The 16,830-nt window shown below is 44.1% G+C and overlaps 1 protein-coding gene across 1 annotated transcript in view; it reads left to right on the forward strand.

Moving 5' to 3' along the window:
* LOC121282543 (transcription factor SOX-13-like) overlaps positions 1-16,830 on the forward strand; it is a 192,147-nt gene that overhangs the window by 126,840 nt on the left and 48,477 nt on the right. Inside the window, exons 3-4 of the mRNA XM_041196277.1 lie at positions 7,246-7,348; positions 14,312-14,398. Of these exons, the coding sequence (XP_041052211.1) occupies positions 7,246-7,348; positions 14,312-14,398 (190 nt within the window). The remainder of the gene's footprint in view (positions 1-7,245; positions 7,349-14,311; positions 14,399-16,830) is intronic.

Genomic DNA, 16,830 nt, shown 5'->3' on the forward strand with positions numbered 1-16,830 from the left:
ACATTTGTCCTTACAAATCTAAAATGAGATCCCTTGCAATTTGTTTCCTTTGCAGACACAACTGTAGGCTTACAGGCTGGTTAGATCTTAAATGCCTCTGACCTTACACACACACAAACTCCTTTCTGTTTATACCTGGCTTTCCCTTTAAATGTAAGTTTTCCATTGTATCCTAGTCTTTTAATTCTCATCTTCTAACAATAACATTTTCACCCCACTAATTTTATTAATATAAACACATTGCTTGGCGTTTCCCAGATAGGTGCAAGATCTCGCCCATTCTTTTGAATGGTTTATTTAAAAATACAAATTGGCCCCTTGACACCTATGTTTCTAAACCTCCACATGTTTATCTAATTACCATTTCAAACCTACTTCTTTCTGTATATCAAAGCACCCAGACTAGCTGGCTTTAATCTAATTAAGACACACACACACACAAGCGCACACACGCACGCGCACACACAGACCCTATTGCAATTCCAATTTAAAAATAATTTTCAATAATATTATAGACATTAATATCTCTTCATGACAGGGGGATGAGTAGCTGAATCATGAGCCATAGCTTGGGCAGGCTACCCATATTTCTTGAGATATTAAATGTCCCCCTTCTCTCTGTCTTGGCACCCATCATTATCGAGATTTGTGCATTATTAGTATTCCCTGGAAATCAGTCATGTGCATAATGAGCTGGTAGCTGATCTTTTAGATGGACATTAAAAGGAGAACCTTCTCTGTTGATGAGTGGTTTAGGATTTAGATCCTTGAAAGCCCACTTGATACAGTTGAGGTATTTGTACCCATTGAACACTACAGCGCAGTCAGAAAACCTGTCAGCCTTTCACTGTTGTGTAGATTATCGATTTGAATGTAATTAATAGTATGTTGAAACAGAGCATGTGTGACCTGGTTAATGCAACAGTGGACTTCCAAACCCATAACCTCTACCATCTAGAAGGACAAGGTGCAACAGATGCATAGGAGCATCACCACTTGCAATTTCCCCTCCAAGCCACACACCATCCTGACTTGGAATTATATCACCGTTCCTGCACTGTCGCTGGGTCAAAATCCTGGAACCACCCCCCACCTAACAGCACTGCGGTTGTACCTATACCACGTGGACTGCAGTGGTTCAAGAAGGCAGCTCACCACCACCTTCTTAAGGACAATTAGGGATGGGCAATTAAAATGCTGGCCAAGTCAGCGATGTCCACGTCTGGTGAAAAATAACAAAACATACAAACTGATCCTTTTCAAAAATGTATTCATTCATGGGACGTGGGCATCATTGGTTAGGCCAGCATTTATTGCCCATCCCTAATTGCCCTTGCAAAGATGGTGGTGAGCTGCCTTCATGAACCGCTGCAGTCGAAGGGATGTGGGTACGATGTTCTGAATGTGCAGAATGAGTGCCCTCATTCCTGTCCCCATCACTGGTGGTTCAGTGTTGAAATTGCTCCTTCATGGGACGATTCAATCAATACCTGGCTGAGGTCTGGGCAGCCCAATCGGGGCTGTAGGTGTGCCTATTAGGCAGTGATTACAGGCTTTGATGGTCCTTTGCCTCTTGCACCTGTATAGCCACATAGACTACACTATTTGAGCCACCCATTACAATGCCTTTTTCTGCTCTATTGAAATAAGTTGGAAAGCCAACAATGAGGAAGTTTCAATGTTTGCCTTTCAATTACTGCTCAATAAACTCAAAATAAATTTAATGTAGTGTTTGCACATGAATAACCTCAGACATATGGACAAAATCGCACTGGTCCATACACCAATTACTGCACATTTAGAAATTTGGTTCTGCAGTCATAACCCTTCATAATTCTGAACACCTCCATTAATATTCTTTGTTCTGAGAACAACCCCAGCTTCTCTAGTCTCTCCACATAATTGAAATCTCTCATTAGAGTCATAGAGTTTTACAGCACGGAAAGTGGCCCTTCATATCCTCGCTGGGTCATCAAGCCCCTGTCTACTCTAATCCCATTTTCCAGCACTTGGCCTGTAGCCTTGTATGCTATGGCATTTCAAGTGTTCACCTGAATACCTATTAAATGTTGTGAGGGTTCCTGCCTCTACCACCCCTTCAGGCAGTGAGGTCCAGTTTACCCCCACCCTCTGGGTGAAAACATTTTCCCTCAACTCCCCTCTAAACCTCCTGCCCTTTACCATAAATCCATGCCCCCTGGTCATTGACCCCTCCACTAAGGGGAAAAGTTTCTTCCTATCTACGCCCCTCATAATTTTGTTCACCTCAATCATCTCAAACCCTTGGCTTTCTCTGCTCTAAGGAAAACAACCCCAGCCTATCCAGTCTCTTTTCATAGCTGAAACGCTCCAGCCCAGACAACATCCTGGTGAATCTCCTCTGTACCCAGCACCATTCTGATAAATCTCCTCTGTGCCCTCGCCAAAGCCTTGAAATCCTTCCCAAAGCGCGAGAGAACACTTGGCACGTTCCTTTGTACAACCAACTGTCATGGGAAACAGGGCGACTGTTAAACTGCACAATAAAGTTTTATCTCATTGCTCCAGGGCGCTGCAGATTAATCTCCTGGCTTTTTTTTTTTCTTCCCTCCCCTATTTGTTACATTTAACAAAAACTGAAAGCGTTTGCAAGTTGATAAGAGCTTTTCCAGAAATTTTAATTTTTAAATTTGTGATTTTAAAACTAGCTTTGAGAAAAACTTGAGCGTTTTGCCACAGTTGAGTATTTTAAAAGGAACTTTGATTCCAATTAGCCACTGAACAAGAATAACATCCCAATATTTTTTGGGAAAGGTGTGGGCTATATCAATCTTTTTGACATTTGTTTTAAAAAAAAAAATTATTGCTTCTTTTTTCCCCTCAATGATTTTCTTTTTCCCTACCATCTTCATGGTGCTCTTAACTTTTCCCTCTTTTTCATCTCTTCCCCCCTTCTTTACTGCAGTTGTCTCCTTTCATCCCACCTCAATATATTTAGCCCTCGGTAAAAATGGGTGCCTCTGCCTACAGGCCATAGTCTGCATTCAGAACTAACAATAGAAGGAACATCTCCAAAAGTAAGTGAGGAAGGTGTTGTCTCTCTCTCTCTGTTTTCCACCGGTCGTGTAGCTGGTCCTGACACCGGACATCAGCCTGTGTTGCCTGGTAAATTCAGGATATCTCAGGCATTTATTTAAGAGGGGAGGAAGAGTTCATGGGGAGGAAGGGCCTTCCAAGGGAGGAGGGAGGCACTCCTGATTTCTTTTGGTTTTATTTTTTGATTAAATGTGTTTTTAAATTTGAAAAGGGCGATTTTCTTATCCCGACAGAGGCCTGAGGAAGGATCTTGAGCCCCCGTCAGAGCCGAGATCAGGTGGGGGCCGGAGCTAAAAGTAAAATAGTAAGGCCGGTCTGCATTTCGGTTTCTCGGCTCCATCCTGCCTCTGGGCCGCTCTACTCATGAAGAGTCCTTTGAGGCCACCTAAAGGAAGCTGACTGGTATTTTCTTGTTGGCCTCCAGGTTCCCACAGGCAACGGAGACAAGTGTAGGTGGCCCAGGCCAGGGGGGTTCCAGGCAAACCTATTGGCCCTCCTGCCTGGTTGGGTACAGGAGCAACCACAAGTCACCCTGTGGAGGGGCTCCCTCCACCCCCAGCCTCACCGTGGCTGCAAAACCCATTCTTATTTCGTACTTAAACGAGTTAGATGGTGCCTCCGGTTCTGAAGCACCCTGCCCGTCACTTGTCTTCTCCTTCAGCCTGCTGCCCCTTCCCAGCTGAAAGGCCTCAGATTGGAATTTTCAGAGTCGGACTGCCCTCCTGAATTGGTCAGCGAGCCTGTCTCCAGGCTCCTGTGAAAATCCCAAGGAGTGACGGTTTACTTCCAGCATCCAGACACAATCCCGACGTCTGATTCCCCATCCCTGGCGGGAAAAACTTCCCCCTGGAATTTCGCATCTCCTTGTCTCTTTTTCACTCTTTGAGATCGCTGTCCCCAAAGCCCTCTGGTGTTCCTATCCTCGGCCTTTAAAACAACCTGGGTCCTGATGAAACGAGCACTTCAGGCTTGGATGTGCCCTTGTATGAAAGCAAAACACTGTGGACGCTGGAAATCTCAAATAAAAACAGAAAATACTGGAAATACTCAGCAGGCCAGGCAGCATCTGTGGGGAGAGACACAGAGAGAGACACAGAGAGAGACACAGAGTTAATAGTTCAGAGCTCTGGTGAAGAGTCATACGGACTGGAAACGTTAACTGTGTTCCTCTCCGCAGATGCGGTCAGACCTGCTGAGTTTTTCCAGGTATTTTTGTTTTTGTTTCGGATTTCCAGCATCCGCAGTTTTTTTTTGCTTTTAACAGAGTTCATAGCCCTGATTTTGCAGTGGTATTGACGGTGAAACTGACAGCGCTCACTGTCATTACTCCACTAAAACTGACAGCAATGTCCGTGTGCAAATTAACCCGGAGACACAGAAGATGCTGTTTATGATTATGTTCTCCACCAGAGGATGCACTGAGGAGGGTCCCCGTACCACCCCCCTGCCCCTAAGCAATCAGTGAATCCACAAATACCTTCATTTTGACACTGTTAATTTTGCTGTTAGAACTCTTGAAAATGAGGGTTGTAATGATATACTGTCTTCATAATTATTGCTAGACATACTCACAGTTGCTGAAAAATATATTTTATATTTGTGGAATATCAAATTTCTCCATTTGTAATAAATACCACATTTTTCAATTTTTTAAAGCTTATTTATCCTTATTTTAGCTTCTATCGAAATCCAATCATCATTTGTTTTGGTGTCTGAAAATTTAAGTTAAAATTTTAGGAATACAGTGCTTTAACATTCCTGCTTACCCATCTTTGAGGATACTGCAATCTGATTGGCTACTTACCCTGCTTGCTGATGCCGCTATTGGGCACTGCTGGAAATCCCCTTGACTTGGTGCCAGAATTAAACTACCTTTGAGCAAGGGGAACTCTCTGCCACAGAAATCACCATTAGATTTTAAGCAAGTACAGAGGCAGGGAAAAGGAGGGGAAGAAAGAACAAAATGGAAAGTCTATGGTAGGGTTTTAGACCATAAGACATAGGAGCAGAAATTAGGCCATTTGGCCCATCGAGTCTGCTCCGCCATTCAATCATGGCTCAACCCCATTCTCCCGCCTTCTCCCCGTAACCTTTGATCCCCTTACCAATCAAGAACCTATCTATCTCGGTCTTAAATACACTCAATGACCTGGCCTCCACAGCCTTCTGTGGCAATGAATTCCATAGATTCACCACTCTCTGGCTAAAGAAGTTTCTCCTCATCTCTGTTCTAAAAGGTCTTCCCTTTACTCTGAGGCTGTGCCCTTGGGTCCTAGTCTTTCCTACTAATGGAAACATCTTCCCCAAGTCCACTCTATCCAGGCCTTTCAGAATTCTGTAAGTTTCAATCAGATCCACCCCTCATCCTTCTAAACTCCATCAAGTATAGACCCAGAGTCCTCAAACGTTTTCCTATATTACAATGGAGGCAACACTTCAAGTATACTTCATTAGCTGTAAAGCATTTTGGGATATCCCTGAGGTTGTAAAAGGAGCTTTAGCAATGCAAGCCTTTCTTTCCTAAGGTGGAAAGCAGGAGAGATGGAATGGCAAAAGTGATGATGATGCAAGGCAAAAGGGAGTGATCCTGTGGGGAAATGTGGGGCACATCTACACTCCTGCCTTCTACCTGATCACAGACCTTCCCTCCCCCTCCCCCTCTTTCCCTTCCTCAGCGCTTGCTTAAAACCTATTATGTCTCTAACTTTTTTTTTGACTCTGACGCAGGTTCACTGATCTAAAACGTTAACTCTCTTTCTCTCCCCGTGGATTCTGCCCGACCTGCTGAATATTCTGCAAGAATGTGGCCTAGTATGCTGGATCACTGCTTTCTTAACTTAAATCAGACAGTTTGAAGTACAAAGTGTATACAGGGTCTCTGCAGCAGAGAGTAAGAGAGGAACAGGGATTGAACCACATGTTGTTGGCACCAATCTGATCCACACCATCCAGCCCCCCCCAACCCCTGCTCCAAAGGAGTCCAAATTGCTGTGGCACTTTTGGATGCATGTTGTAGTTCAGAGCTACCAGTAGTGACAGTAGAGGTTCCAATTTTCTTTCCATCACATGGTTGACCAGAAATCTCTCTCTCTCTCTCTCTCTTACCTTCTGCCATTGGAGTACGTTGACATTTGTGGGTTGAGTTTGGCTGCATTTTGAACTCGCCTTCCTTGGCCATCGAGTCCTGGATTGGAACAAAAAATGGAAAATGTCGGAAAATCTCAGCAGGTCTGACAGCATCTGTGGAGAGAGAAACAGAGTTAATGTTTTGAGTCCGTATGACCCTTCTTCAGAGCTGGAGTCTTGGAGTGGGTCTCGAACCTGGAGCTTCGAACTCAGAGGCAGGGACACCACCCACTGTGCCACAAGACCTCTGCCAGAGAGTGATTTAAAGACCAATAGAAAATAATCCAATTCATTTTCTGTAGAATTATTTTGCCATGAGGAACACTTAGTACTACGATGAGAAATTTTGAATAGCCTTAAAGTTTTCAGGCATCTCCTTAGACTCTGCATTCACAACTTGAATGCTAACTTTTTCTACTTGTCACTGAACAGCATGAATCTTAAACCTTACAAATGAATATTATGCACCATGGAAATTTAAGCTTGAAATCCCTTTACAGTGCTGTAACTAGGCAAACTAGACTTTGGATGGAAGAATGTGTGATGCGTCCAAGAGAATAGTTCATTTTACCCATAAAGAACAAGATAAATGGATAACCAGATACCTTCAGTGGACATTTGCTCCCCTCCTCTCCCTTTCCCCGCTCTCTCCAACTCTTAAACGTTTAGGTAATTATTAAAGAAATGTTCGAAATATTCCTGGTTCTAGTGCATTCTTAATTCTAGGAGAAAGATGCAGTTTTTGGGGAAGTGTCTAATTGGCTTGTGTTAACCCTGGAATGAGACTGATATATTGGAAGCCACATCAATTAGCATTCTTTTTTTAGAATCTTGTTTAGTGGGTAAATGCTATTTAGATTAAAAAGTGGTGGGACTTGTTTTTTGGGGAAGAAGAGTACAAAGTATTTCCAATCCAACAGCCACCCATCAAGCAGTTTGCTGCTGTTCATGTTTCTAATTGGGACCTAGCGTTGTATTTGTGCTGTACAGGGCACCATGTCTTGACAAGTGCAAACTAACAGAACTTTTCCATTTCCAACCCAGGCTTCATCTTCACCAAGGGACGAGGGGCAGCAAGACCACAGTAAATTCGCAATTGCATTAAACAACTTGGAAAGAATGGATTTCAGTAAGAATTTAACTGAGGGTGAGTACAGTTGTGACCAAAGACCAAGAAAGTGATGTTAAAAACTTGATAGATAATCTGGAATTCACATCCCTGATTAAAATAGTTCTCCACTAGGCTTCAGATATCCTTCAGAGTTGCAGAAAAGATCATCCCCCTCTTTCCTTCCCTACTGCTTAAGTGTTCTGTCCACTATTATCTGGTCAAGAAAGCAGGGTTTGCACTGACCCCAAGACCTCCGCAGTGCTGCTTTGTAACTGGGCATTAGGAGACTGCCCTGGATGACTTGAGGTGTGAGAAGTCTGAGGTGATGCATTTTGGGAGGACTAACACGGCAAGGGAATACACAATGAATGGAAGGACCCTAGGATGTACAGAGGATCGGAGGGACCTTGGTGTATATGGCCATAGCTCCCTGAAGGCAGCAGCACAGGTAGATAAGGTGGTTAAGAAGGCATATGGGATACTTGCCTTTATTAGCCGAGGCATAGAATATAAAAGCAGGGAGGTTATGTTGGAGCTGTATAAAACACTAGTTAGGCTACAGCTGGAGTACTGTGTGCATTTCTGGTCGCCATATTATAGAAAGGATGTGATTGCACTGGAGAGAGTGCAGAGGAGATTCACCAGGATGTTGCCTGGGCTGGAGCGTTTCAGCTATGAAGAGAGACTGCATAGGCTAGGGTTGCTTTCCTTAGAGCAGAGAAGGCTGAGTTGGGGGGGGACCTGATAGAGGTGTACTTAATTGAGGGGCATAGGTAGGGCAGGTAGGAAGAAACTTTTTCCCTTGGCAGAGGTGTCAATAACCAGGGGGCATCGATTTAAGGTAAGGGGCGGGAGGTTTAGAGGAGATTTGAGGGAAGTTTTTTTCACCCAGAGGGTGGTTGGAATCTGGAACACACTGCCTGAGGGGGTGGTAGAGGCAGGAATCCTCATAACATTTAAGAAGTATCTAGATGAGCACTTGAAACACCATAGCATACAGGGCTACGGGCCAAGTGCTGGAAAATGGGATTGGAATAGATAGGTGCTTGATGGCCGGCACTGACACGATGGGCTGAAAGGTCTGTTTCTGTGCTGTATAACTTTATGACTATGAGTCTATGACTTGTGCCTGGTTGTTCAGCTCTCTCCCTGATAACTCTTTAGGAATGCTTTGTTGAGGAATCACGGTTACAACCAGTCTTGGTCTCCTTATCTGAAGAAGGATGTTCTTGCTATAGAGGCAGTGCAGTGAACTGATTCCTGGGATGGCGGGACTGACATATGAGGAGAGATTGAGTCAGTTAGGATTATATTCTCTGGAGTTCAGAAGAATGAGGGAGGATCTCATAGAAACCTATAAAATTCTAACAGGGCTAGATAGAATAGATGCAGGAAGGATGTTCCCAATGATGGGGGAGTCCAGAACCAGGGGTCACAGTCTGAGGATGTGGGGTAGACCATTTAGGACTGAGATGAGAAGAAATTTCTTCACCCAGAGAGTGGTGAGACTGTGGAATTCGCTACCACAGAAAGTAGTTGAGGTCAAAACATTGTATGTTTTCAAGAAGGAGTTAGATATAGCTCTTGGGGCAAAAGGGATCAAAGGATATGGGGAGAAAGCGGGAGCAGGCTATTGAGTTGGATGATCAGCCATGATCATAATGAATGGCGGAGCAGGCTCGAAGGGTCGAATGGCCTACTCCTGCTCCTAGTTTCTGTGTTCCTTTGGTACATCGCTGTGCCAATTACAAACTGGGAATAATGAATCAGCTCAACAGATGTTGGAAGGAGAGGTCGGAAAAGTTAGGACTCTTCTCCTTGGAACAGAAAAAGTTAAGAGATGACCTAATAGAGGTTTTAGAGATGATAAGAGGTTTGGATAAAGTAGAGAGAGAAAATCTATTCCCTCTGGCAGATATCATAAATTTAAAATCGTTGACAAACTATCGAGAGGGGAAATGAGGACAACTTTTTTCAGGGTTTTTGAGATCTAGAATGCCCTACCTGAAAAGCTGACAGAAGCTGATTAATGGTAAAGGGGTGTTGAACAGGCTCTGGAACATGAGGAACTCGTAGGGTTACAGACAAGAAGCAGGGGTGTGGAGCTAAACACGACTGCTATTTGAAAGAGCCAGCACAATGGGCCAAATGACCTCCTGTACTATAAATTTCAATGATTCTGTGTAAATGGAAAGGCACATGTTCCATTTGGGTTTAAGCTGTTCTGGGAGCACATTTGACCTTTGAGGTGCTCCAGTTATTGTTCCTAGCAGTGAGGCAGCTCACTGATTCCAAAAACCTGTGTCTTTTAGTGAGTCTCTTTGATTTATCTGCTGTCTTTCTCTAGCTTGTTTATGACTAATGACCAAATGTTTTTGTTCTTGGACTGAAGACTGAGAGGTGACCCAGTTAAGGGCCTTGCAAATTATGAAGGGATTTGGTGAAGTGGACATAGAGAAAATGCATCCACTTGTGATGGAGTCTGAAACTAGGGGCCATAACTCGAAGATGGCCATTAGTAAATCCAATAGAAATTTTAACAGAAACCTCATTACCCCAGGGAGTGGTGAGAATATGGAATCTTCTATCACAAAGAATAGTTGATGTGAATAACCTAGATGCATTTAAAGGGATGCTAAATAAGCAATTAGGAATAAAGGAATTGAAAGTCATGCTGATGGGGTTGATGAAGATGAGTGGAAGGAGGGTCATGAGGGAGCATCAACACCATTAGAAAATACAGCACAGAAACCAGTACCAATGTAAAGTGCAAAGCACATGGACCTTCTGAGGGCAGAATAGGGTTTCGCTGTGCTGTGTCTAAGGTTTGCAAAGCCTGCTGGAACTCGGTCTTTGTTCAGACGTAGCGAATGAGGCGTTGAACAAGGTACTACAGAGCAACTGGAACCCCTGGAACCATCACATTTGGGGGGCAGGAGGAGGTGGGAGGGACAAATGGTCAAAACAATAATGGTGCAGAATTTTCCCAGTTTCTTGAAAGAAATACAAACGGGAATCCCTCTGGCTGCAGAGCTGCCCTTGCATTCCACAAAGGATTATCCATGTAATTGCTTGATAGCACAGAGCTCGAGTATTGCTGAAAAAAGAGACACGCTGTCGAAGCTTTTCATCTTGCACTCATCAGGACAGATCCAAGAATACCAAATTTCAAAGGGAGCAACAATTTAAACTGCCTTAAAAAAAGGGTGCGGATTGGTTGGCAAGTCAACTCTGTCCAAGGTGTTACCGTGGTGAATGCAGTAGGAAACAATTGCCCCCACACTTTTTAATTTAAAAAGGCGCAATGCCTGGACATGTCCCTTGTGTTTGACTCTTGTTTCCTTCCCAGAACCTTTTCCCATCTCTTGATTTTCTTCTTCTCTGCTTCATTGTCTTTTGTTCCTCAACCTTTTATTTTCTTACTAGTTCACACAAAGGGCGGACAGAGCACAATTATTTCGGCTGGTTGGGGACTCTTGGATGAGGGGGGCATAAATTAGAGCCAGATCTTTTCAGGAGTGAAATTGGGAAACACTTCTACACACAAAGGCTGGCAGAAGTTTGGAACTCTCTTCTTCAAACAGCAGTTGATGTTCAATAAATTGTACCTTTTAAATCTTGAGACTGATAGATTGTTGTTATGCAAAAGCAGTGAGAGCCGTGGGCCAAAGATGGGTATATGGAGTTAGGTCGTAAATCAGCCATGAATGGTGAAACAAGCCTGAGGGGCTAAATGGCCTCCTCTTGTTCCTATGTTATTTGTACACATTCAATCACATCAGATGTTGGGGGAATAATCAAAGCTGTAACGGAAGACAATTGCTCTACTGAAGAGAGGGTGGAAGACCATCGAGTGTTTTTTTAACTTTGGAGGGACAAGAGGGAGATAAAAGAGAGAGTGATAAATACACACACTCTCTCATCCACTCATTTGAGGTAAAATCATGCAGTGTAACAGTAACACACAATTGCCTCTTGATTGACTTCCTTTATATTCAATATGTAATCTGATCATTTTTGAAATACTTGCACAGGTTATTGTAATTAGAATAGAGGTGCTATCATTGATCTTTAAGTGGGTTAATACCCTTGTTCAGATACCAGCTGGCGAAAGTAACACATTCACATGTTATTTTACACCGTGCAGATTCAATCTGTTTGTCTTGGAGAATGGAAGAGATGGTCCATGATTCTGAAAGAAATTACTGTAGCAATAATGGTAGTTAATCACTTAACATCTCCATTAAAATAACCAGTAATTGTGCTCAGATGGCAATAAACATACCTGCATTATTATCGCAAGCAGTTATTTCGAAGTCAGTGATGCGATTGGTAAACCTGCCACGCTCTGGTGGGTTTTTTCTATAATTGATTTGAATGAGGCTCAATTTGTAGCACTCTCACCTCTGAGTCAGAAGTTCTGGGTTCGAATCCCACTCCACAAAAACCAAGGCTGACACTTCATTGCAGTGCTGAGGGAGTGAGATGTTAAACTGCCCTCTCAGCTGGATGTAAATATGGTACTATTTTGAAGGAGAACACAGGAGTTTCATCTCCAGTCTCCTGGCCAGTATTTACCAATACCACAAGCAGGTTGTCTAGCCATTAATTCTGTTTAATTGTATGTAAGTGGTGGTCATTAACTGGTGATTCACTAGAGCCCTTTATAAATAGACTCCGATTAAAACTGTGGTTGTTGATTTAGGAGGTATAGGCCTGTAATGTACACTCTGTAAATAAATATAAAAGTGTGTGATGGAATAGAACAATGATTATATTACTGTTTGTGGGAGCTTGCTGAATGCGAATTGGCTGGAAAGCATTTTAAGTGGTCTTGTGGTCATAAAAGAAAAGAAAGACTTGCATTTGTGTAATGCTTTTCACAACCCCCAGACATCTCTGAGGGCTTTGCAATCAGTGAAATTCTTTTTGAGGTGTGGTCACTGAGTCTTTTCATTCGTGTGCTGAAAGTAATGGTTTAAAACTGGCTGAACAGGTTAATGGGCACCTGCTTGATAGTTTCTGTCTGCTCCTTTGCACCCTTTTTCTTTCAAATTTGGACATTTCCTGCCATTGTTTATACCACTGTAATAAAGGCCTGTGAACACTGGTAGGCGTGGTATCTTCAGGGCAATTATTTCAAGAATGCCAAGAGTTTAACTCCACATTGTTCGCTTATGATGGGCTGCTGTTTGCTTTAGGTTTTATGCCTGGGCCTCTATTGAGTTATCATTTTTATGTGTCTGCCCATCATTGGGAGGTACTGGAGGAATAGCATCTCATCTTCCGACCAGGTACTTTACAGCCTTCCGGACTTAATATTGAGTTCAACAATTTCAGATCATGAACTCTCTCCTCCATCCCCACCCCCTTTCTGATCCCCCTTTTTCCAATAATTTATCTTTTTTTTACAACTATATATATTTTTCTTTTTCCTCCTATTTTTAAATTTATTTCAATCTATTGTTTTATCTCCACCTTTTAGCCCCTTTCGATCCCTTCCCCCCCACCCCAACCGCACTAGGGCCATCTGCCATTAGCTTGCTTCCCTTAATATCCCCATTAGCACCTCCTTTAGATAATATCACCACCGTCAACACCCCTTTGTCCTTTTGTCTATGACATCTTTGGCAAGTCTCTTCTTGGCCTCCACCAATCACTGGCCCCTATCGAGCTCTCCTGTCCCACCCCCTTCTACCAGCTTATTTTCATCTCATTTCTATATGTCTTAGCTCTGATGAAGTATCATACGGACTCGAAACGTCAACTGTATCCCTCTCCATGGATACTGTCAGACCTGCTGAGTTTCTCCAGGTATTTTTGTTTTCATACTCGGAGGAACATGTTCTTCTGACCTCACCCTCGCTGGTCTTTCCAGCGGCCTTTTGACCAGCTCCCTTTCTAGCTTCGTCTACACTTCCACTGCTCTGAGCCTCTAAATCTAGTTACCTATGTGAATGTAACAAAACAAGGGCTTTGGGACGAGCGAGGATCCCAGAATGTTCAGCAAGCTAGGTGATTGGCAGTGGCCGGAGACTGGCGGATGAGTCTTCACAGCTACTGAGATCACTTTTGTTTTGCCAAGTGCCAGGAGTTCGATGCAACTGAAAATCAATGGAAAGGCCATCAAATTGGGTGACACCTTATTTTAGAAACATAGGGTGGGACTTTCTGGTCCCACCCGCCACAGGACTGGAAATTCCCACCCTAAGTCCACGGAACTTTTGCTGGTCAAATTTTCCATCCTCCTGCGATGATTCCTGCAGCAGGCCAGTCTGGAAAATCCCGGCCATAAATGCCAATGGGCCATTCCTGATGAAGAATTGGTCAGGTCTCTGTGCGGTGAATAAGATCAGTGATATGCAACATCCCTCAGGGAATTCAGCACTTGTCACATGACGTGTGGTTTGCTGCTGGCCCGGTACTACTATTTGGCGCACAAAGTCCGAGGGGTGGTGATTTCCAGGTGACGGGCATCATTTATTGTAGCAAGTCACTTACTCGAACAATTAAACCCTAACCAGAAGAGGGTAAGGATCAATCACAAAGTGTCTCCATTAAGTGAAACACAGTCATCTGATCTAGTGGGACTTCTGCTTGGAACAGTGCCAGCTAATAAACAATGCTCTGGCAAATCTCAGTGCATGCATCCTGGTTCTAGTCCTTGACAACATAATACAGGCCAGGAAGCTTGCTGCCAAGTGAACTCGTTTGCAGCATTCCCAGAGAGCTGTAGCTTCCAGGCTCTTTAGAAACACAACCTATAATGAGCCCTGGCAATCGCTCAAAACCCCCTCCTTCAGAGATCCATAAACTAATTCCCTTACAAAGTCTGACAGTCAGACATCTGAAATATCTACTTTTCCTCTTTGTCTCTGTCACCTCCCCTGCCTAATTGTCTAAGGGATGTTGGGACTATCAGAGGGCCTCATTCAGCACTAATTGTATCCAATACTCCGAGCACCTTTTCTAACTATTTGTTTCTCTGTCTTCCTTCAGTCATGCCAAATATTGAGAAGTTGCTGTCCAATGATTGGAAGGACAAGCTGCTGGAAAAGTGTTCATTGAGCAGCAAAGAGATTAAAGGTACAACGTCCGTGAATAGCACCATTTTTTTTGCAGTCGCCATAAGCTCTCCCCACTAGCTCATCGCGAATGTGGTCAAGCTGTTAAACTCTGCTGTGTGCAGTCCCTCCAGCTATTCAAAGCTCCTCTTGTTGGTGCTCAAGGTGAATCCGCTGAAAAAATGGTTTGACACATTTCTGGCAAATGTCACCTCTGCTTAGGGAGCTAGCTGGACACGTGGAAACTTGTGGTTGTTGTGCATCTGTCAAACAGGAATGACAGTACAGTCATTCTTACAGTACGTACTACAATAAACGCAATAGATCTGGAACTGCACAGCAGTCTGACAGCATCTTGAAGAAGGTTACTGTTGTTAACGTCATGTCTTTGTGAGAAAAGCAAAATTTCATCAGGAAAATGTCTATTGTATCATCTTTATAATCTGCTAGTGAGAGACACTTAATGGCCTAGAAATTTCCCTACAAAGCCTCCTAAGGATGAGCAGCACGTGCATGCTAATTACCTGCCAGAAGTGCACTGTCCACCACATTAGCGAGGGCAAAAAAAACCTGTGTGCACAGTTCACTCTTAAAATGGGCTTTTGTCTCTTTGCATATGCAAGGAGCTTAACAGTTGTTTTAAGGCTTACCTCTGCAGGCTTGGTTTGCCATGATAAAGCCAGTGTGCCTGAATTGTTTAGCCTCTTAGACCTAAGACGTAGGAGCAGAAATTAAGCTATTCGGCCCATCGAGTCTGCTCCGCCATTCAATCATGGCTGCTAAGTTTCTCGACCCCATTCTCCCGCCTTCTCCCCGTAACCTTTGATCCCCTTACCAATCAAGAACCTATCTATCTCGGTCTTAAATACACTCAATGACCTGGCCTCCACAGCCTTCTGTGGCAATGAATTTCATAGATTCACCACTCCGGCTAAAGAAGTTTCTCCTCATCTCTGTTCTAAAAGGTCTTCCCTTTTCTCTGAGGCTGTGCCCTCGGGTCCTAGTCTCTCCTACTAATGGAAACATCTTCCCCATGTCCACTCTATCCAGGCCTTTCAGTATTCTGTAAGTTTCAATCAGATCCCCCCTCATCCTTCTAAACTCCATCGGGTATAGACCCAGAGTCCTCAAACGTTCCTCATATGTTAAGCCTTTCATTCCTGGGATCGTTCTCGTGAACCTCCTCTGGACACTCTCCAGGGCCAGCACATCCTTCCTGAGATACAGGGCCCAAAATTGCTCACAATATTCTAAATGTGGTCTGACCAGAGCCTTATAAAGCCTCAGCAGCACATCCCTGCTTTTATATTCTAGTCCTCTCTTGTGTTTCCTTTCCATAACTAGGATTAAGGTGAAGGCTATCTTCACCCGGTCATCTGCAGGATCATAGTTGCAATGTCTGCCAAGGCCAGGAAGGCCGGTGTGATCGAAAAGCGGAATACTGCAGACGCTGGGAATCTGAAATAAAAACGGAAAATGCTGGAAATACTCAGCAGGTCTGGCAGCATCTGTGGAGAGAGAAACGGAATTAATGGTCAGGACATTCCATACCCACCCACCACCAGGATCTCCCGGTCCTGCAGCAAGTCGATGGGCTTCTGGCCGGGGTGGGGTTGGGGGCTTGGTGGGGGGTGGGGGGGGTGCGGGGGGGGGTGCCACCTTGCCCCACGGTGGGGGCCGGAAAGTCCCCAGCCAGTGTTTCAGGTCGATGACCTTTTAATCAGAACTGGGGAAGGTTAGAGATGTAATAGGATTTGAGCAAGGGGCTGGTGGGACAGTGACAAAGGGATGGTCTGTGTTGGGGTAGAAGAAAGGAGAGAGTGAATGATCGAAGATTTAGTGGGATTTTCTGTCCCCGCCCACCACCGGGATCGTTCGATTCCGTCAAAAGTCAAAGGACTTTTGGCTGGGCTTCCAAATGCCCTGTGGCGGGTCTGGCCTTAGTCTTCCAGGGTTAAAGGGAATGGTGATGAGGCACGAAAAGAAACGAGGAAGCACGAGATGTGCCTAGAGCAGCTGTGCTGCTGTCTGAACGCAAAGAATAAGAGAACAAAAACCAAAACGTGCAAAGAAATGGAAACCAAACGGAGGCACAGAGTTTATGGTCTGTAATTCTTGAACTCGGTGTCGAGTCAGTGTCGGAAGGCAGCAGCACACCTGCTCCAGGCACATCTTTAGTTTCTTTGCTCTTTGTCTTGCCCTTCCTCCTAACTCTTCAGTCCTTCAGTCTCCCCTTTCTTCCACCCTATCACAGGCCTTCCTTCTGTCCTTGCCCACCCACCCCATTTCTTAAACCCTATTACGGATCCAACATTACCCAGTTCTGGCGAGAGGTCATTGACCTGAATCGTCAACTCTCCACAGATGCTCCCTGACCTGCTGAGTATTTCCAGCATTTTCTGTTCTTAGCCAATTTGATCTTCAGATCAGCCTGCTTTATCCTATTATTAATCT

This window comes from Carcharodon carcharias, chromosome 9 (genome assembly GCF_017639515.1).
Source record: "Carcharodon carcharias isolate sCarCar2 chromosome 9, sCarCar2.pri, whole genome shotgun sequence".
Taxonomy (NCBI): domain Eukaryota; kingdom Metazoa; phylum Chordata; class Chondrichthyes; order Lamniformes; family Lamnidae; genus Carcharodon; species Carcharodon carcharias.